At 40.3% G+C, this 23417-nt stretch overlaps 1 protein-coding gene across 1 annotated transcript; it reads right to left on the bottom strand.

The window, feature by feature from the left end:
- Nucleotides 1-16754: 16754 nt before the first annotated feature.
- On the bottom strand, nucleotides 16755-16960 carry LOC311627087 (large ribosomal subunit protein eL39-like; the record flags this gene model as incomplete). The annotated part of the gene is made up of 1 exon (XM_084893310.1): nucleotides 16755-16960. One exon carries the CDS (start codon nucleotides 16958-16960, stop codon nucleotides 16805-16807), a length of 156 nt encoding a protein of 51 aa, XP_084749436.1. The 3' UTR covers nucleotides 16755-16804.
- Between the last annotated feature and the right edge of the window lie 6457 nt (nucleotides 16961-23417).

The following is a 23417-nucleotide window of genomic DNA, read 5'->3' on the forward strand; positions in this document are numbered from 1 at the left end:
ACTCTTATCAGTTGTGTGAAAGCTATTTAAATACACCAGTCTTTCTATAGCTGTGGATGCTGTGGTGTGCCACAGGGCCCTCTTCTGATCACTCATTTCCCAGCTGCCAGAAGTGTCTGGTTCTCAGTTGCATCCCTCTCTGGGAATTGCCCTCAGCTGAGCAGGGCAGCCTGGCTTCATGAAGTCGATGGGGAGAGGGAGTTATAAAAGCTTGCACCCTCACCTCAAGGCAGGACAAATCTGAAGCAACACCTCAGGATTCCTCCTGGGTCATGGGATGTGTTACCACTGAGGCCTTTGTTTTTAACTGCATCACTGTTCAGCTTTTTCCTCTGCCAACCCCATTTCCTTCACTCCCACCCTGATGTAGATACCCAGATATTTCCGCCATAAACTCCTACAAGCAAATTTCTAATGAAGAGTCTATTTCCCCATGAAACCCGACCTAAAAAAATATTCTTCTGAACATTTGAATTTTGATTTTTGGGGGCCATTTATATAAATGAGTTAGTAGCTACATTTTAATTTAAGTTTTTCCCCCCTATATTACTGCTATTAACTCTTGTGGGGTTCTTTTGTTGTTGTTTTTGTTTGTTTGTTTCCGTATGATAATAAAGCTCCCATTTAACTATTTGTCTTCTAATTTTATTTATGGCTTTTTATGTTAGGAAATTTTTAAATTTGGCAGCACATTTTTCACGCAGCAACATTTTGAGCACTGTGTTTCAGAGCTGAGCTGGGGACCATGGAGTGTACAGGAAGATATAACATTGTGTTGGTGCCCTCAAGGCCTTTGAAAGAACATGATGTGGTACCATGTGCCCTAAGGTCAAATTCCCTGGGGAAATCTCTGCTGGATTCATGTTAGCAGCATCTTTAGCCAGTTTACTTACTCACTCAGAGACTCAATTGCCTTACCTATAAAATACCCACTTCTCATGATTATTGCTAAAATATGGTGATTTTGAAATGCCTAATATCAATGCCCAGACTCTAACAACTGCTTGATGTATTTTTTTTTAAAATAGTTTGGGAGGAAATAAATATCACATGAAAATATAGATAGGAAATGCTCAGTGCCAAATTGATAGCACAGACGATCATTACCATAAAATTCAGAGTAAGGAGATAATTTCTCTGGGAACATGGTCATAACATATTGATTGAATAAATAAGAACTGAAGCTGTATCATCCCAGGGAAAAAAGCAATGGTGTGGACTAAAGAGTGAGCTAAAAATGTTTAAATCTAGGCAAGAACTCACCTGGAGGAGAGAACAGAGAGCTGGAAAGATAAATTGTGGCTATATTAGGGAGGAAATTAAATGCCAGGCTAATGAGTTTGGGGTTTGCTCAGAGGAAGCCTCTTTAGATTTATGAGCAAGGTAATAGCGTGATGGAAGTAGTGTTTTAGATTGATGACATTTTGGCAGCCAGCCATGTAGATTGGGGTCAGTAAGAGAGGCAAGAAGGTCAGAGACTGACGAGCTATAGATGAAGCACTAGCTCTATGGTTGGCAAACTGTGACTCGTGAGCCACCTGCCTCTCTTTGGACCCTTGAGTGTGGCTCCTTTACAAAATGCTATGGCTTGGGCGAGTCTATTCTGAAGAAGTGGCATTAGAAGAAGTTTAAGTTTAAAAAAATTGACTCTTCAAAAAGAAACTTCAATCGTTGTACTGTTGATGTTTGGCTCTGTTGACTAATGAGTTTGCCAACCACTGCACTAGCTAATAAGGTTAGGTTCTGGGTTCTGGTGGTGGAAAGAGAATGGAATTGGGTAGAAAACTGTGAAAATCATGAAAGAAAAAAGTTCTGAATGCTGATGATGAAGGTGTCTTCAGAGATGGAGTGCAGGGGAAAACAATGTCCTAGCAATCTGGGAAAAGTATGATTCATTTATGTTAATTCACACTGAATTTGAAGTGAAGGCGAGATAATCTAGTGGAAAAGCCCATCATGCAGTGGGGATCCAAGCCTGGTGCCAGGAGAGACCATAGGATTGGAGGTGTAAAAGTAAGACCCATTGGCACCTGATCTGACATAATTGAAGGCATGGGTGAGAAACTGCGTATGGTGACAATGTCTTCATGGGCCATGCTCACCTTTATTAAGAGAAGGAAATTGAGTTAGTGAGGGAGACAGATAAAGAAAGGTCCAAGAGAATGGATAAGAACTACAATAGTGTGGTGACATGAGAGCCAAAGGAGAGTGAGGTAGAAGGGAAGATGGGGACAGAAAATCAGCCCTATCAGATACATACTGCAGAAAAGGCCAATGAACATGAAAAATTGATAATGTCAGTAGATTAAGTCCAGCCCTCTTCCTGCATATGGATTCGGAGTGTTGGAAGGGCTAACTGCAGGAGAGAGGACAGTAGTACAAGACAGTGGTGTAAACTATGGGCTCACAGGTCAGGGACAGGTATGTGTGTATCTGCAGGCAACCGGGAGGGGGAGCCAGGACAATAATAGAAACGGGAGGTGCCAGGGGAAGAGGAAATGTAAAGGAGCGAAGTCACTGAGAGAATGAAGAGGAGAGTATGGGTTTAAGAATTCAGGTTGACTAATTAGCCTGGGAAAGAAGGGCCAGACACCATCTGAGATCATGAAAAAGGAGACAAGGATCTGTATGGCGATGGAATTCTAAAGAACCAGAGGGAGAACAAGGAAGCACACCTGAGGACTTTTTTTCTGCTTAGTAAAGAAGCAGTGGGGCCATTGGCCAAAGGTGAGAAGAGTTGAGTGGGGTGAAGATCTCTTATCAAGCGTTTGCAACATTTCATAGCATATTTTACTTTTTTTTTTTTTTTAAGTTTAAACTTTCTTCAGACTTTTTTTTTTAACCCCATAGTGGTTCCAAGTAGAAAAGTAAAGATCAAAAGAGTTAAAAGCAATTAGGAGACATTGTAGGAATTACCCAGTGCCACTCAGCATTATGGATAAGGAAGCTGACAGTGGAAACCAGCAGGCCAGCTTGCCTCGTGTCGGGAGGAAAACCAGGCAGAACAAACTAGGGAAGAGGTCACGGCTCAACGACTGAAGTGGACCTCACAAATGCCTTTCATCCAATGGTTTGAGCAATAAGCCAACAGCCTGGAAAATCTGACTTCTCAAGGCCTCTTCGAGGCCCTCTTAGATCTGTGTTTTTAGAAAACTCTCCCTTTAAACCTAGAATAATATTTGATGGTGGGTGGTCTACCAGGTTTAATTTCTCTTTGGAACCACAACTCATCAAAAGCAAGATGCCCTCTCAATTAAAAAATCATTTTCACTGAAGTTCATATCTAGAGTGCACAGGCCAGCTAAATCTGGTGGCTTATTCCTTTGTTTCCCAATGGTTTTTGGCCAATTGGAAGGGAGCAGAGAGTCATTCTCAGAATGGTGCTGGTAGAGCCAAAATGCCATCCATATGCGCATTCATCTGCCCTCTGATTTCTCTCTATGCAACAATTTCTCTTGGTGCAACAAGCTCAAATATTAACCCTGAAAGTGTGGAGGGAAGAGTTTGTCCTGTGGGGGTCATAAGCCTGTTTGATCCCAAGGGAACATGGGCATTTCAGATCCTTTAAACAAGCAAAGGGAAAAATCTGATGAAGATAAAGTGCTTTGTCATAGCTCGTTATTCTGAGCCGTTTTGAGGCTGCCAGGCTTGCTTCTGTTTTTGCCATCAATATTGCTCTGGAGATGGCTTATTTGTAAAAGGAGCTGGATCTAGGGTTTGCATTCATTTGTAAAAGATACCACGACACACATTCTGCGGCTAATACCGGTTCATGAACTTTACCTGGGACTAAATACATTTCATTTCTTACAGCTGAGCTTCAGTAATTGGTTTTTGCAGCCACAAACACATCCAGCAAGGGAAGTCTGAGAAGCCCAGCTCTCTCTCCCTGCTTTTTGAAATGACTTTCGCTGCCGATGGAAAAAAAGCCATCCCAACTCTGAGTTGGCAGTTCCCAAGGTCAAATCTTAAAGACCTGGCACCTGGGTGCTCAAAGACAAAGAAGCGCAGGTGGCTTTGGAAGAGTAAACGGCCCTGAAGGTAGGCAGCCCAGGGGAGATGAGAGAAGCAAATGACCTCCCTTCCCGGTGGAAGGGAGGTGGTGGTTAGGGAGCAGGAAGGCTGGAATCCCTGCAGAAATAAACCTCATACCCACAGTTCACAGCAACTCAGTGTGGTTTGTTTTGCCAGGTCTAATGCAGTCGTGGAGGTCTCTTGAAGTGCTTAATAAGCCACCAAATGGTATGGCACAACCATTTCCAAGCTAAACTACCTTTGGGGACTGGAGAATCATTATCATGTTATGTGGGATTTGGCTGTGAAAAGGAAATGTGGGCTCATCCAGTGGGTTGATTCGTTCATTTATTCAGAAAAGGGAAGGCTAAACATGCAGCATTTGCTTTGGCCTTGAAAGCACTGGATTATACCCTTCAGCGGTTTGGTTCATTGGGCCCCACATTGCCAAGAGAATTAGACTGGGTGCAATAACTCTGATCTCTACACATAAACTGGATACAAATATAAGCACCAGGATTCCAAAAATGTGTCAGTGGGATATACAAAATAATTTTTTTTCCTTCTGAGAAAATTGTGATGTAAGAAAATTTGTCTGAAATTCCCCATCCCCTTCCTTTTCCCTTCCCTCCTCAATCTGCTGAGAAACTCAGTGTTTCTGGCTTTTCCATGTGCCTCAATCTGTCGAGGCAATCTCAGTCTTTCTTCCCCGAAAGTCACCTGTTAAAAAGCATTCCCTTTCTAGTAGCTATAGGCTGATAAAAATTATGTATTTTCTGAATGCTATTTGCATGTTGACAACTCCTTGATTATGGTAGCATATCACATACAGAAGCAGGGTCAGAAAGATTTGGGGGGACAGAAGGGTTATTCTCAGGACATCTGGAATCATATCATAGAGGTGTTAGTGTCATTTATCTCACTCTCATTCTTACTTTCCATTCTTTTCTTTTTCCTTCATTCACCACAGGACCTGCTATGTGTAAGGCCATTGTGCTCAGTGCGGAGGCCCAAAGATAGAGGAGGCACAGTCCTAGTCTTCAGCTCATAAGCTAGTGAAAGAGCAAGTATGTAAGCAATTGATTGCAATGCAGGTTAGTCAGCGCAGCAGGAAAATTACGGTCAGGCTGCTGTGAAAATTCCAGGACAGGGATTCTGCCTGTTGCTGGAGAAAAAGTGTATTAGAGAATTTGTAAGGTTTGTGTTACTATTTTAAAAATAAGTAGAAAATTGGCCTGGTTGCAAAGGGCATGAGTATGGATTCAGCAAATGAGAACTCCTAATCATTCCAGAAGCAAAACACATGGATGGCCTTTGATCAGCTGAGCCAAATTCTTCCCCATCTCGTGGTCAAAGCTGGAGAGCCTAGGACGCTGGTGGTTGGGCAGCGCCTGCGTGGAGAGGGTGCTGGCTTCCTCGGAGCACACAGGTAAGACTGCCGCTGCGATGAGGTGTTGACCTGGTGACCGATTCTTCTTCGGGTGATGTGTAATTAGAAGCCCAGTTGCAACCTAGAACCAGGACAATTCTCCCTGCTGTTCAGCAGCTTATAAATGAAAGCTCCCGATTGGATTCAAAACCAAGAGTCCAGCTCTCCAGACTAATCACTTTAGTCTTGTATTCGATTCCATTCTGTGTCTGGCACATGAGAGCCTGATAAATTTGGGCATGTGGTGTAAAGGTACAGAAAATCGATTAGATTTGTCTGCGGTTCTCTTTGCTTGGGTGTCAGGTGCTGGGGATAGGTACATGATATCAAACCCTCCCTTCTCTCTCTCCCTCCCTCCCTCCCTTCTTCTCTCCCTCATTCCCTCCCTCCTTCCTTCCCTCCCTCCTTCCTTCCCTCTCTCCCTATCCCTCCCTCTCACCAGAGGATATGTTTTTATTATTTTTTTAGAGAGGAAAGGAGAGACAGAAGAAAAAAAAATGGATGTGAGAAACATCAAGTGGTTGTCTCCCTTATTCACCCTAATCACCAGGAATTGAACCTGCAACCTTTTGGTGTATGGGAAGACACCTGAGCCATCCAGCAAGGGCTCTCTGCCATCTGTTTTGCTCACACTCTTAGGAACAGCTATCCTCCAAAACCCAGGCTCGAACCCTTGGCACCTATATGAGGGTGGAATGCCTTGGTTAAAACTGCAGGCGTTTGGAGACAGATATCCTAGTTTAAATCCAAGTTCCTCCAGGTACTAGACATATGACTCTGGCAAGTTATTGTATTTATACACTCTCTCCCTAAGTTCCCTCATTGTAACATGGGGATGATATTACTATCTGTTCTAAGTAGTATGAGGACTAAAAAATTCAATGTATAGAAAGCACCTACAGGTGTATCTGGCATATTGTAAACTACCTATACATGTTAGCTATTATTACTATTGATTTTCATATTTCATTGCAGCTTTTAAGAAGGAGGAGATAAATTCCAAGAACATCAAGGATCTTCTGGACACAGGTAGGGGCCCGCATCCTGGCCAATGACCCCTTATTCCTGTCCCAAGACTGGGAACAGTGCCTTTTGGTGGAGAACAATGCAGACGACCTGGAGGGGGTAACACTCTCATAAGGCCTACTTAGTGATGAATGTGGCCACAGGTGCCTCTGGTTTCAGGTCTCCAGCATGGGCTGTGGGTTGGGCGTGGGAGGTAATTAGGCTCCGGGAAGAGGAACCTGAGGTCTTGTTATTGGCAGTTTTGTAAGAATCGTAAAGGGATATTTGACATTCTTTCGTGGTTTAGGCCAGTAGTCAAGATTTTGAAAACAAGCCATAATAAGGAATTTTCTGCGTGCAGACAGGGGCAGTGGTCTGTGCCATGGTTCTTTGTAACTACAACAGTGTTGGTAACCAAGACTCGGGCGTGAATAGTTTTAATCCACTCTGCTCCTCCCACCCCTTTCTCACTCCTCATTAATTCTTCCAGAATCATATGGTAGCTACTGCTGCTTGGCTTTCTTCTTTCCAGTGTCCACTTTCCCCAGAGCTGTGAGATAGATCTTCCTGAAGCATGGTGCTGATCATGTAACTTTCCTCTCATAGTCTCCACTGGTTAATTTCCCTACTGGGGCCTACTTTATTTTATTGTGTTTTACTTAAGTGAGCTTCACAGATGTTACACTTTTTTACAAATTGAAGGTCATACCCTTTATCTGCAAAAAAGAGATTTGGTTTATTGCAATTCTTATATTATTGAGGTGAACTGTAGATGACCCGGCCAGACCTCTGAGGTGTGCCCGTGTCATAACTGAGCGAAGTGGATGGGACAAAGTGAAACAGGCACACTGGATCTGAAAGCCTGGAAACATTCGTAACTTCCATAAAAAGATGTACTTCCTTCCACTTACCTTGAAAGAAGAAGCTTTCTAGATTGGTTTGCTTCCTCTTTTTAGTTTAGGCTTGGTACAAGAAATATCACCAAACTGTTTTAAGGAAAAAACCCTGCCACTGAAAGGATTCCTAGTTAGGATATTAGTTTGACTGCTTGCACAGAGATCAAAGTACAGTGGCCCACATAGGACAAGATTCATTCACATGAAGATCCCTGTAGATAGGTGGTCTGGGGCTTGGGATTAGAGGGTTTTGTTCCATTCAGTCCCCGGGGACTGTGGCCTCTTCTGTCTTGTCCTCAGCTTGGGAAGTCCCAGAGATCCTTTCAAGGGTTTACAAGATCACAATTATTTTCATAAGAATACCGAGGCATTTTTGCCTTTTCTGTTTTTATTTTCTCATGAATATACAGTGTTGTATTCTACAGGTCACATGACATGTGTTATTACAACAAATTAAATGCAAAGGTAGATAGAGAATCTAGCTGTCTTCTATTATCAAAGAGATTTACAAAAATGCAAAGCAATGACATTTTTCACAGAATTTTACAAAGCATTATTTTTATCTAAAAATGTTAATTACATTATTATGTGATGGGTTCATTGTAATTTTAAATGTTCTCACTTGTAATTTCAAATATGGTAGCTATCAATAGATATGACCTGCATAAATAAAAGCTCTTTGGGGTCCTCAAATTTTAAGAATACAAAGGAGTCCAGAAAACAAAGTTTGGGAACCAATGTCAGAGGATGTTGCCTTCCTCTGTTGAGCTGAAGCCAGCTAACGCCATGTGCATGTTCCATGCGGAGGGATAGGGGGACAGGAAGTGGAGGGCAAACAGCTTTCATTCAGGATGTTGCCCAAAACCTGCTCTCACTGGCCAGTGCATCATTACATGGCCAGGCCCTGCAAGGAAGAATGGGAAAAGCTGCCTGCAAAGTATGAGGAGGTAGACCGAGGCAAGGAGCAGATTCTCCCTCTCAGCCTCAGAAGACACAATCCTGCTGACACCTTGATCTAGGGCTTCTGGTCTCCAGGACCAGGAGACAATAAATTTCTGTTGTCTACGCCACCAATGTGTGGTGCTTTACGGCAGCCCCGGCAAACGAATGCAGAAGGTAAAGCAGCTTCAGAAAACTACCCAATTCACTAATGAAAATGACCCTATGTGGCAGAAATGCACTGGGCGAAAAAGATAACTCCCACCGCAAAAAAGCAAGTTCTGTGTGTAACGTGTCCATTTGTTCAGCCAGCTTTGTTGGTGCCAAAAAGGCAGCTGTGCATCGGTCTGCTGCCAGTCAGGCATATTTATATTTATGTCTTTGCTTCGCCTTTTCTCTGTCTCCCAGACTAAGCGTAAATTCAGGAATCAGACGTTTCCTTGAGGCCCCATTTATCTGTGCTCAGTGTGCTGTCAGGAATATAATGGCTGACACATGCTAATACATTAACTGCTGCCTCACCATAAACATGCCCAGCTAAACAAGCGTAACTGAGCTTTCAAAGGAAAAAAAATCAACTCTTTCTCCACATCAAAACGTGCCTGATAAAATGCTGCTTTCTGTTGCTGCTTTAGCACTATCATTTTGGAATCAATACTACTACTTCACAAGGTATTTTCTTTGGGGTTGAGCCTTGTGAAATTGAAGCCATCATGTTTACCATGTTGATTATTTTATAGTGGATATATATATATCAAAACATCAAGTTTCACACCTGAAATACATACAATTGTCGTCAATTATATTCCCATTAAAACTAGAAAAGAAAAAGAAAACAATTTTACCTGTAGTCAGCTACAAGAAGGTCAAATATAAACAGATGTCTACGGCCATACCACCCTGAATGCGCCCGATCTCGTCTGATCTAAACAGATCATGTTCCACTGTTAACTTGGTGGGCCCATTTAAAGGCCTGCCCAAAATTCAGGATTCTAAAAGAATTAAGCAATACATAGCCCAATTGTATAATTGAGGCATTCCCTTTATAAATAACCTCAGATGAGGTAGCATTCATAAAAAGCCCAGCAAGTCAATGGAATAGTATGGGAGGGATAATGTAATTAAGGCTGCCACACTGGCTGCAGTGAGGAGGAGGCAGGTGGCAGAGGACAAGCATGAGCCTGAGTTCTAGTCTTAGGTCTGCCACTACTGCCCTGTGTGGGCCCAGCTTTCTTCAGATATGACTGGAGTGTAGAATTTCTCGAATTCATGACTTCTGTCGGAATGGTCTCCTGAGTCTAAGCTCTCAGGTATTATATGTCCATTCAAAGCCAAGAAATGGCAAAAGATGCATTTTTTAAGCGTAGTGTGACTATCACTGTGTTTATTCATTCCTTTCTTCACAAACTAGTGGCCTGGTGCACGGATTCATGCACTGGTGGCGTCCCTCCACCTGGCCTGTTTGGAAGGGGCCAAATCCGGCTCCTCAACATTCCTCAAAAGGTCCTGGATTGCAAGAGAGCACAGGCCAGGTGGAGGGACCCCACTAGTGCATGATAGGGGCCAGGGAGGGACTGTGGGAGGGTTCTAGGGTATGTCTGGCCCATCTCACTCAGTCCCTATTGGCCGGACCCCAGCAGCAAAGCATCAGTTGTGGGAGCCTCTTCTACCTCCACGGCAGTGCTAAGCCGACAGTCAGACATCCCCCAAGGGGTCCCAGACTGCAAGAGGGGACAGGCTGGGCCGAGGGACCCTCCACCCCCACCCCATGCACGAAAGTCATGCACCAGGCCTCTAGTATGTATATAATAACATCCTCTTTCTTCATTAGTCTATCAATAGACCTCTATATTGTTTCCATATCTTGGCTATTACAAATAATGCTATAGTGAAAATATAGGTGCATATATCTTTTCAAATTAGTGTTTTTATTTATTTTTTAATAAATACCCAGAAGTGGGGTTGCTGGGTCATAATGTGGTTAGTTCTGTTTTTAACTTTTTGAGGAATCTTCATACTATTCTTCATAGTGGCTGCAGCAGTTTTTAATCTCACCAAGAGAGCATGGGGTTTTTTTCCCTAGACATCCTCACCAATACCTATATATATAAATTGATTTTTTTTACAGAGAGGGAGAGGGATAGAGAGTTAGAAACATCAATGAGAGAGAAACATCAATCAGCTGCCTCTTGCACACTCCGTACTGGGTATGTGCCTACAACCAAGGTACATGCCCTTGACCAGAATCAAACCTGGGACACTTCAGTCTGCAGGCTGACACTCTATCCATTGAGCCAAAAAGGTTATGCGAGATGACATGGTTTTTAATTTCCCTTATGGTTAGTGATCTTGCACATCTTTTCATGTATCTGGTGGCCTTTGTTGTCTTTGTAGAAATGTCTTAGGACCTCTGTTCATTTTTTAATCAGATTGTTTGTTCAATGTGAGTTGTATGAGTTCTTTATATATTTTGGATGTTAACTCCTTATCACATAAATCATTTGCAACTATCTTCTCCGATTCAGTAGGTTGCCTTCAGTTGATGATTTATTTCACAGTGAAAAGCTTTTTAGTTTAATTTATTCTTATTTGTCCATCACTGCAATATCGTTTCCAAAACGATATTGCTAAGACCAATGTCAGTCTATTGCCTATGTTATATTCTAGGAATATAAGGTTTCAGGTCTTACATTTAAGTCTTTAATTTCTTTTATTTTCTTTTATTATTATTTTTTTTGTGTGTGTGTGTATGTGTATGTAACAGAGTGATCCAGTTTTCATTTTTTAAATGTATCTGTTTAGTTTTCCCAGCACTATATTTCGAAGAGACTGTGCTCTACCCTACTGTATATCTTTGCCTCCTTTGTTACAGATTAAGTGACCATGCAGATATGGGTTGCTTGCTGGGTTTTCTATTTTGGTCCATTGATCTTTGTGTCTGTTTTTGAGCTAGTAGCATGTAAGATTTTTATTATGATAATTTTGTAGTATAGTTTAAAATCAGGTAGTGTTACACTTCCAACTTTGTTCTCAAGATCGATTTGGCTATAACAGTCTGTTGTGGTTCCATGTAAATTTTAGGATTATTTGTTTTAGTTCTGTGAAAAAAAATGCCATTTGTATTTTAATAAGGATTGCATTGAATCATTAGATTGCTTTAGATAATAAAGACATTTAAAAGATATTAATTTTTTAAAAATCCATGATCTCAGTATATCCTTCCATTTATGTATACTTTAATTCTTTCATTAGTATCATATAGTTTTCAGAGTACAGAACTTTTATGTTCTTGGTTAAATTTTATTTGTAAGTATTTTATTCTTTTTCACGCGATTATAAATGGAATTATTTTCTTAATTTCTTTTTCTGGTAGTATGTGAATATTAATTTTGTATTCTGAAATTTTCCTGAATTAATTTTCTAGTTCTAATAGTTTATTGGTGGAATATTTAGAGTTTTCTATACAGAGTAGCATGTCAACTACAAATAGTGAGTTTTACTTATACTTTTTTAATTTAAATACATTTTATTTCTTTTTCTTGAATTATTACTATGTGAGAACTGCCAGCTTGTGTGGCTTGGTGGTTAAGCATCAACTCAAGAACCAGGAGGATTTGATTCAGTTTGATTCCTGTCAGGGCACATGTCTAGGTCTGGGACTCAAACCCCAGTAGAGGGCATGCAGGAGGTAGCCAACTGATGTTTTTCATAATCAATGTTTTTCTCCCTCTTTCTTCCTCTCTCTAAAATCAACAAAAACATTATTTTTTTAATATATATTATTGATTTTTCACAGAGAGGAAGAGAGAGGGACAGAGAATTAGAAACATCAATGAGAGAGAATCATTGATCAGCTGCCTCTTGCACACCACCTACTGGGGATGTGCTCGCAACCAAGGTACATGCCTCTGACCAGAATGGAACCTGGGACCTTTCAGTCCACAGGCTGACGTTCTATCCACTGAGCCAAACCTGTCCGGCAACAAAAACATATTTTTTTAAGAAGTTGTGAGAATGGGCTTCTTGTCTTCTTACTGATCTTAGAGAAAATTATTTGAGCTTTTCACCATTGACTGTGTTAACTGTGGGTTTGTTATATACGTAGATGGTCTATGTTCTCTCTATAACCACGTTATTGAATGTTTCTATCATAAATGGATGTTGAATTTTGTCAAATGCATCTATTGAGATAATCATATGATTTTTATCCTCTGTTTATATGGTGTATCACATTGATTGAATCACTTCACATCCCTGGAATAAATCCCATTTGATTATGGTATATGAGCCTTTAAATGTATTGTTGAATTTGTTTTGCTAAAATTTTGTTGAGAAATTTTATATCATGTTCATCATGGATTTTGGCCACTAATTACTTTGTAGTGAGTTTTCTTGGTTTTGGTATCAGGGTAATGTTGGCCTGATAGAATGACTTTGAGAGCTTTCCTCATCATTTTTGGGGGGATATTTTGAGAAGAATAGGTATTAATGCTTCTTTGAATGTGTGATAGAATTTACCTGTGCAACTGTCTGGTCCAGGACTTTTGTTTGTTGAGAGCTTTTTGATTACTGGTTCAATTTTATTGTTAGTAATCGTTCTGTTTTCACATGTGTCAAACACAAGGCCCGCGGGCCAAATCCAGCCCGCCAGGCCTTGCAATGTGGCCCGCACCGCGCTGTCATCACTGCACTCCGCTGTCAGTTTATGACATTGTCAGTTTATGACTGTTCAGTAAACCATTCGGCCCGCGATTTAGGCTGGATTTTAGATTTTGGCCCCTTCTCTGATTTAGTTCAACACCCCTAGTTTAGATTATCTATTTCTTCCTGATTCAGTCTTAGAAAATTGTATGTTTCTAAGAATTTTCCATTTTTTTCTATGTTGTCCAATTTGTTTTCCCTATAATTGTTCATTGTATTCCCTTTAACCTTTATATTTCTGTGATGTCAGTTGTTCTCTTTCATTTAAGATTCTATTTAATTGGTGCTCTTTTTAAAAAAATGTGACTCATAGTTTATCTATTATGATCTTTTCTATTTTATATATATATATTACTACTGACAGTATTATAAATGTCCCCCATTTAACCCCCTCAATCCCAGCCCCCTCTACCCAGCTCCTACTATCACCCCAGGCTTTCTATTTTTTTTTTTTTTAATATTTTATTTTATTTATCTCAGCTGTTATCTTTATTATTTCTTGTTCACTTTGGGCATAGTTTTTTCTTCTTTTTTCTAGTTTCTTTATATATAAGGTTATATTTTTTTGTTTGAGATTTTTCTTTGTTTCTTTATGTAGGCCTGCATCACTATGAATTTCCCTCTTAGTACTGCTTTTGCTGTTTTCCATAGATGTTGGTCATTGTGTTTCTATTTTCATTTGTTTAAAGATATGTTTTTATTTTCTCCATGAAGTCTTTATTGACCCATTTATTGTTTAGTAGCATGTTGTTTAGCATCCACGTTTGTGTTTTTCTCAGCTTTCTTCTAGTAATTTTTAGTTTCACACTATTTTGATAAAAATAGATGTTGGTATGACTTAGATTTAAATTTATTGAAATGTTTTTGTTTCCTAACATGTAGTGTGTCGTGGAAAAACATTCCGTATGTACTTGAAAGATATGTGCATTCTGTTGTTTTGGAATGGAATATTCTGTAAATGTTTATTAATTTCATGTGGTCTAATACATCCTATAAAGCCAATATTTCCTTATTGATTTTCTGTCTGGATTATCTATCCATTGATGTGTATGGGGGTAAAGCCTCCTATTATTATTGTATAACTATTAATCACTACCTTTATTTTTATAATATTTGCTTTATGTAGTTAGGTGTTCCTACATTGGGTACATATATATATTTATAAGACATATCCTGTTGTTGGACTGAAATTTTTATCATTATATAATGCCCTTCTTTGTTTCCTCTTGCAGACTTTGTTTTAAAGTTTATTTTGTATGATATAAGTATTGCTACCTCAGAATTTTTTTGTTTCCATTTACATGAAATATATTTTTCATCCCTTCACTTTCAGTCCCTGTGTGTCCTTTAATCTGGAGTATTTTATAAACAGCATATGTACAGGTGTTGTTTTATTATCCATTCAGCCTACCTATATCTTTTAAAAATATTTTTATTGATTTTATAGAGAGAGGAAGGGAGAGAAAGGGAGAGAGAGAGGAACATCAGCTGGCTGCCCCCTACAAATTCCCTACCAGGGATTAAGCCCTCAACCTGGACATGTGCCCTGAGTAGGAATCAAAAGAGCAACCCTTCAATGCATGGGATAACACCCAGCCAACTGAGGTACACAGGCCAGGGCCATCCTGTGCCTTTGGATTAGAGCATTTAGTCCATTTTCATTTAAAGTAATTATTGATAGGTATGTAGTTATTGCCATTTTATCAATTGTTTCCTCGTTTTTTGTTTTGTTATTTTTCTCTGTTCCTTTCTTCTCTTGTTCCTTTCTCTTGTGTGTTGATGACTTTCTGTCATGGTTTTTTTGGATTCCGTTTATTTTGTGTGTGTCTATTATATGTTTTTGGTTTGTGGTTTTTATAAAAGTCATGTACATCAAGCTATGTTTACAGCAGTTGATTTAAGTTAATGATCACTTAAGTTTGAACACATTCTGAACACACTACATTTTTTACTCATTTCCCACATTTATAGTTTTGCCATTATCTTTTACATATTTTGTGTGTGTGTGTGTGTCTCCCTTAAGCTATTATGCATTTACACATGATCTTACTCCCTTTGTCTTTTAGCCTTCATGCTAGCTTTATAATTGGTTGAAGCACTACTTTTACTATTTGCCTTTATCAGTGAGATGTTTTTTTCTTTCCTATATTTTCTTTTCCTCTAAGAAATCTCTTTAACATTTTTTATGATGCTAATTTAGTGATGATGAGGTACTTTTAGCTTTTGCTTGTCTGGGAAATTCTTAATGTTTTCTTCAACTTTGAATGATAACCTTTCTTGGTAGAGTATTCTTGATGGTAGGTTTTTGCCTTTCATCACTTTGAATATATCATGTCATTTCTTCTGGCCTGCAAAATTTGTTGAAAAATCAGCTGACAATCCTATGGAGACGTTCATGTGCATAAATACCTGCCTTTCTCTTGCTACTTTTAAGATTCTCTCTTTATCTTTAATTTTTATCTTTAATTATGATGTGTCTTAGTGTGAGCGCCTTTGAGTTCATCTTTTTTTAGGCTCTTTGTGCTCCTGGATTTGATGCCTATTTTCTTTACTAGAATGGGAAGATTTTAATCATTAATTTTCAAATAATTTTTCTATCCCTTTTCTCTTGTCTCTTCCTGAAACCTGTATGATACAAATGTTGGTATTCTTGATGTTGTCCCAGAGAGCCCTTAAACTATCCTCATTTAAAAAAAAAAATTTCTGCCAGTTGGTTTTCATCTGTTGAATCATCCTTGCATATCTGAGATAAATCTACTTTTGAGGTGTATAAGTCTTTTTATGTATTAATGAATTTGAGTAATATTTTGTTGAGGACTTCTGGATCTGTGTTCATGAGCTATTGGTCTTTAGGTTTCTTTTAGTTTTTAAAATATGTTTCTATTGATTTTTTTAAGAGAGGAAGCGAGAGAAATAGAGAGATAGAAACATCAACTGACTATCTCCCACACAGCCCTATTGGAGATTGAGCCCACAACCTGTGCATGTGCCCTGACCTGGAATCAAATTAGGACCTCTTGGTTCATGGGTTGATGTTCAACCACTGATCCACACTGGCAGGGCTAAAACTCTTTTTTCTTTTTGCCTTACTGATGGTGATTTCCACTATCTTGCCTTTCAGATTGCTAAATCATTCTTCTGCATCATCCAATATGCTTTTGATTCCCTCTAATGTATTTTTAAAATTTATCTTTATTGTTGAAAATATTACAGATGTCCCCCTTTTTCCCCAATTGTCCCCCCTCCACCCCACACATGTCCCCCAGGCCTTCACTGCATTATTGTCTGTGTCCATGGGTTATGCATATATGCATATAAGTTCTTTGGTTAATTTCTTTCCACCTCCCCCTCTCTCCTTCCCTTTGAAATTTGTCAGTCCGTTCCATGATTCCATGTCTCCGGATTTATTTTGTTCATTCTACTTGTCTTTCTCTGACTGGCTTATTTCACTTAGCATAATATTGTACTTTCCAGATCCCTCCATGCTGTCTCAAAGGATAATAGATCCTCCTCCTCCTCCTCCCCCTCCTCCTCCTCCTCCTCCTCCTCCTCCTCCTCCTCCTCCTCCTCCTCCTCCTTCTTCTTCTTCTTCTTCTTCTTCTTCTTCTTCTTCTTCAAGATCTCACATATTTATTACTGAACCATCTTACTATTGCGGGGGACGGGGGGGGCGGGAATCAACAGAGCAAAATCACAAGTCCATTAATTCCTCAATTAAAATGCCCCAACTGTCCAGACAGTAGTATCTTTTTAATCATTTAAAGGTGTAGGCAACCTGGATACAGCATAAATATGTGAGTCATCTCTCATAAGTGATTTCTTATAGGCCCAGTTTGGTTCTTCTCCAATGTCTCCTCTTCAAATTGTACCTGATTTTATTACCAGTTTTCATTTGAATCAATTGGGGAATGGGCCGATTCTGCTTTTGTTTCTTGGCCAGGAACCTCTTGATCCTGAAAGTATTGTGGCTAGACATGGTGAAGGAGAAATGAATACACCCACCTCAATGGTGGAGAAAGAGCAGATCCTTCTTTTTTTACACATGCATAATGTAAATGTACCGTATCTTTTTTTATCTACTACTGATGGACATTTGGGCTATACAGATGGCCAAGAGACATATGAAAATACTAGAGGCCCAGTGCACTGGTAGGGCCCCTAGCTGCTGGCTGGCAATGTCAGTGTCAGGCCAGGTACTCCCTCCCTTCCCCCAGCTGGCCCTGTTCCCTGGTCAAACTCCTTGTTGAGGGGACAATTTGCACACTATGTTTTTATTATATAGGATGCTCAAAGTCACTGATCATCAGAGAGATACAAATTAAAATGATAATGAAGTATCATTTCACACCTGTCAGAATGGATACCACCAACAAATGACAAGTGTTGGTGAGAATGTGGAGAAAAGGGAATCCTATTAAGCTGCTGGAGGGAATGCAGACTGGTGGAGCCACTATGGAAATCAGTAGGGAGTTTCCCCCCAAATTAAAAATGGAACTGCCATTTGACCCAATGATTTCACTTCCAGTGATCCCACTTCCAGGTATATATCCTAAGAATACCGAAACACCAATCAGAAAGAATATATGCACCCACCCCTATGTTCATAGCAGCACAATTTATAATAGCTATGATCTGAAAACCTCTAATGAAATTTTTATTTGATTTGTATTCTTGAGTACTGATTGGTTCTTTTTTTATATTTTTCTGTCTCCTTGTTGAAGCTCTCACTTATAACCATTGTTTTGGACTTTTATCTGGTTGATTGTTTCTCTTCATTTGAATTAACTATTTTTTTCTGGAGTTTTGTCCTTTTTTTTTTTCCATTTGAAATGTATTTTTCTGTCTCCTCTTCTGATAGTCTCTCTGTGTTTCTGGGTGTTAGGTAGATCTTCCCGTCTTGAAATAGTGATCTTATCTACAGGGTGTCCTGTGGGACCCAGTGGTATAGTCCCCCCAGATCAGGTGGTGCTCCAGGGGTGTCCCTGAACAGGGGTAAGAGGAGGTAGGGGAGGGAGGAGGCAGCAGGGTTGTGTGTGCCCTATTTTTCCAGTTGAGCTATGATTGCTGTGAGCACATCAGTTGATGGGCTTGCCCTCAAGCTGGCTGGCTGTGAGGACCAGCCACGACTGTAGGGGATGAGCTTTGTGTGGGAGCTGTCCCTACAGAGTGGGAGTCACATAAGCAGGTTCTGGTGTCAGCTGAGGTTGCCTTTCAGGTGTGTCAGTAGTGGAGTCACTTTTGTGGGGTGCTGGTTTAATTTCAGCCTGACCACTGGGTGTGTCACTGCTGGAGTCTCTTTGGAAGGCCTCTGGTACAGGCCGAGGCTGGCCACTGTTTGTGTTTGGCTTGGGACCACTTGCTAGGAGTTATAATGTGAACTGCAACTGGTTGCCTCTCGGAGTCACTTGAGAAAGGTTACAGTGTGAGCTGAAGCTGGCTGTCACTTGTGTTAGGCTTGGGGACACCTGACAGGTACTTCAATAAGAGCCAAGTCTAGCAACTACTTGTGCCAGCCAGGCTGGATGCTTCTGAGTAGGAGATACAATGTGAGCAGGAGCTGGCTGCCACTTATGCCAGGCTTGAGGCTGCTTGGAAGAAACTACAATGTGAGCTGTGGTCAGCTGCCAATGATGTGGTGTTTGAAGGCATTTGAGAGTGACTGTGTAAGTGCCAAGACTTGACACTGCTGGTATGGAGAGTCTGGAGCCACTGGAAGAGACTCCAGCTGGATGAATGGGATTGAGTAGAATTTGAGAAGGATTGGTGTTAATTCTTTTCTAAATGTTTGATAAAATTCTCCAGTGAAGCCATGTGTTCTGGGCTTTTCTTCATTGAGAGATTTTTGCTTACTGATTTAATTTCCAGACTAATAATTGATCTATGCAGAGTTTCTATTTATTCCTGATTTAGTATTCTTAAGTTGTATGTTTCTAAAATTTTTTTTTTCATTTCTTTTAGGTTATCCATTGCCAAACACTGGAGTATAATTGTTTGTAGTAGCATCTTCTGATATTTTACATTTCTGTAATATCAGTTGTAAATGTCCCCTTTTTCATTTATAATCTTGTTGATTTGGGTCCCCTTTCTTTTTTCCCTGATTAGTCTAGCTAAGGGTTCTTTACGTTTGTTTATCTTTTCAAATAACCAACTCTGCTTTATCTTCTCTATTGTTTTTTCTCTGTTTCATTTATTTCTGCTCTAGTCTTTATTATTTCCTTTTTAATGATAACTTCAGGTTTGGTTTGTTCTTCTTGTTCTAGTTCTTAAGGTGTAGAGTTAGGTTGTATATCAGATCTTTCTGGCTTCTTAATTAGACATTTATTGATATAGACTTTCCTCTTTAAACTGCTTTTGCTGCATGCCTCAGGTTTCCCGTCTTCATTTTTGAAAACAGATTTTCCAGGTATATAATGCTTGATAGTAAGTTTTCTTTTCTTCTTCTTCTTCTTCTTCTTCTTCTTCTTCTTCTTCTTCTTCTTCTTCTTCTTCTTTTCTTCTTCTTCTTCTTCGGCATTTTGAATATATTATCTCATTCCTTCTGGCCTGAAAAGTTTCTGTTGTGAAATCTGCTGATAGTCTTATGGGGACTCCCTTGTATTTAACTTCTCTCTTTTCTCTTGCTGCTTTTAAAATTCTTTGTCTTCAACTTTTGCTACTTTAATTATAATATGTCAGTATAGTCCTATTTGTGTTTAACCTATTTGGGATCCTTTGGGACTCATGAATCTAGGTTTTCATTTTTTCTCCTCAGGTTTGGAAAGGTTTGGCATTATTGTTTTAAATATATATATTTTTTCTTTCATCTCCTGAAATTTTCATAATGCAATTATTGTTTATTTTCATTGTGTTTCACAATTCCATTAGGCTTTCTTTATTCTTTTTTAGTTCTTTGTTCCTATGACTCTATAATTTCAAATATTTATCATCCAGGTTACTAATTCTTTCTTCTTCATAGTAAAGTCTGCTTTTGAAATGCTATGAAATTCTTTAGTTCAGTTATTGTATATTTCAACTCTAGGATTTCTACTTGGGTGTTTTTGTTTGTTTGTGTGTGTGTGTGTGTGTGTGTGTGTGTGTGTATTTACAGTTTCTATTTCTTTGTCAAACTTCTTGTTTTGTTCATGCATTATTTTCTTAGTTCCATTTAGTTATCTGTCTGTGTGCTCTCAGAGTTTGCTAAATTTCTTTAAGAGGATTATTCTGAATTCGTTCTCTGACAGTTCATAGATCTCCATTTCTGTAAGGTCATTTATTGGAGCTTTATTAATTTCCTTTGGCAGTGTCATATTGACATGATTTTTTAAATCCCTATTCCTTACCTTGGTATATGAGCATTTAAGTAATTAGGCTCCTCTTCCAGATTTTACAGGTTTGCTTTGTCATGGGCAGATTTTCACTAGTTTTCTCAGTTTGGGTTTCTGGACATGTCCACTGATAATACCCCTGGGCACATGGACCTGCTAATCATGATCTATTATTGGGTGAGGAAACTGAGCTCTTTAGTTGGGTATATTGAGGTGTGCAACTGGTTGAGAATAGTTGGATGGGATTTCTATCCAAGTGAGGCTGTAGAATGGGCTTCACAGTTGCCTGGATTCTCTGACCAGACATACTAGATGGTCAGGACTGAATCTTATATTTGGAAGTATATGGGACTATGAATTAGCTCCCTGTCTTATCAGGGCAGCAGGATAGGACTCAGGCCCTATGTTGCTCATAGCTTGAAGGACTCCACTCAGGGAAGAGTGTGCACTGAATTCCCTGGTCATGTGAGGTCATTAGTTTTGCTCTGCAGATGAGGAAGCCACGGGCTGTGCTGTCTGTTCAAACCATTGTACATAGGACTATTGAATGGGCTTCATTGCTTCCCATGTGCTCTGGTTAGGCTCCCTGGTTGAGCAGACTGAAGATTGAATTCAGGAGTGAATGAAGCTATGAATTAGTTTTCTGCCTGAACACAGTGGGAGAAGCAGCCCTAAAGATGGTAAAGCTTCTTGTTGTCTTAACTTAAGCTAATCCAGATTCCAAGGTTCCTGGTGAAATAGGACCACTGGCTCTGCTCTGCAAACTACTTGCTGTGCCTGCCTGTCTCATGGCTAGAGTGTTGCTGTCTAGTGCAGCTTCCATGTCTTCTCATCAGCCTTTCTGGCCACATAAGGCTGGAGACACTCTTCACAGCAGGTGGGGCTGTCTATGCTCCTTTGTCTGGGAAGGATAGAGAGATGCCATGCCAGGCTTCCCATTTTTTCCCTATCAGGAGGGTCCAGGAGCTACCCTCAGCCTCAACTATGAACTGATCTCCCTGCCTGAGTATAGCAGGAGCACACTCCATGGTTGGTACTGCTTTGCTCTAAGGACAATGAACACTGCCTGCCTGTGGCTTGAGTGTTTCTGGGTTATGTTACTTCCAGGTGCTCTCATCAGCCCCTCTGACCAGAAGGGCCTGGGAGAATATTCTACCTAGTGGGTGGGGTGTGACACAGCTCCATGCCTGGGAATGAGCAAGCCAGACTTTAGGGTTCACAAAACTCTTCCTTTGAGGATTCTAATCAGGGAAATCTATACCCCACTCCACATTCCCTGGTCAAAATGCATTAGCAACCTGGTTCTGCAGATAAGCAAAGCCGCTGGTTGGGAGATCTACTTGGGCACTTCAGGTATTGCCTTGGTCTACCAAGATCCATGTGTTGGTTGCTGCAAGCTCCTTCCCACTAGTCCATCACAGTCAGATTATCAGTAGTTCAGCCCCACAGAGTTCCCTGCAGTCCCCATATGAGGGGCTTCCACAGTGCTGGGGGAACTGGTTGTCCCCCTTGGCTCTCTTTTCCTACTGGAGGAACTGGAGGCTCAGTGGAGACCCTTCTGCATGGTGCTGCCCTGGCCTGGGGAGGGACAATGTGGTAAATTGTGTAGCCATTTCTCTTTCCCTTTTAATGCAATCTGTCTTGATCTCTGTCTTGGTGCAAGGGGCTGTTCTATGATTCTCTCAGTGGAGTTCTGTTCATGAATAGTTGTTAGATGTTTTTCTCTATAAGGGGAAGTGAAGTCAGGAGCATCCTGTTTTGCTATCCTGGTGATTTTTCTCTCTAGATATAATCAATAAGCCTGGCTATGTGAGGCTCATGGACATGAGCAGCTGAAAAGAATGTGTACTTTTTATAGGCAGTGAATGCCCAGATGGGAGGAAAAGGCTGAGTCCACAACACTCTTTTAGTCACAGGGCTTGATGAAAAGAGAAGGATAAAGGGAATTCTTACTCTAAAACCTGACACTAAGCTCTAATGAGGGCAATTTCTGATGCAAAATAAATCTCCTGAAACATTCTACAGAGCCAAGAGACCTAGATACCTCTTCACGTTCCCTGTGTGGAGACAGTATTATAAAGTGAAGAAGGGCATGCTCAACCACTGGTTTAGGTCTTGATTCTGCCCCCTCCTCACTTTGAACAGATATTCAGTGAGCTGGAACTTAGTTTTTTTCAACTAGAGAACAAGGATAATACCCATATCTAGGGACCATCATAAATGCAGTCTTATATATCTTAGCTATACAGTATTTGACAAAGAGTGAGTATTCAGTAAATGGCAGCTATTATTGTTATTACTAGTAGCCCATTGCAGGAAGATTCCTGCAACTGGTCTTCCTGCTGCTCTCTCCCCTGCCCCATCTGCTTCCCTTTCTTCTCCACTGCCTTGCTTGCTTACTTGCTTCTTTGCAGCTTCATTCCCTTCTGCAGTGCTTGGCTTCTTTCTGTCCTGTCTTGGTATGCAAATTAACCGCCATCTTGGTTGGATTAATTTGCATACTCATCCTTGTGGGCATGGCTTGGGCATAGCGAAAGTGTGGTCAATTTGCATATTACTTTTTTATTAGGTAGCATTATTGCAAGAGACTTTCAGTCCAGAAGAGTTTGTAGAGGAATTTTCAGTTTTTCTGTAAAGACATCCCTGTCTGGGATAGACATCCCTAGCCCTGAGAGTCCATAGGTGTGTCATCCCATTCTCTCTCTCTCTCTCTCTCTCTCTCTCTCTCTCTCTCTCTCTCTTTTTTTTTTTAATTTATTGATTTTTTACAGAGAGGAAGGAAGAGAGATAGAGAGCTAGAAACGTCGATGAGAGAGAAACATCAACCAGCTGCCTCCTGCACACCCCCTACCTTTCAGTCCACAGACCCACGCTCTACCACTGAGCCAAACCGGTTTTGGCCCATTCTCTTTTCTTGTTTTCTCAAAGTTCTCAAATTCCTCTACCAATAGTCATTTCGTTTCCAGCACGGATGAGATGAAAATTATTTCATTAGCTTCTGTGTCCCTATAGAGTGTGACTAACTTTACTAGCCATAAACTTTTCAGCCTGAGCTCTTCAATATATATTACTATTTATGCCAACCCCATACAGCCCCTCACCATGATCCCAAAGTTGTTTGATTCAAGT

The sequence above is a fragment of the Pipistrellus hanaki genome (assembly GCF_964339955.1).
Source record: "Pipistrellus hanaki genome assembly, chromosome: 8".
Taxonomy (NCBI): domain Eukaryota; kingdom Metazoa; phylum Chordata; class Mammalia; order Chiroptera; family Vespertilionidae; genus Pipistrellus; species Pipistrellus hanaki.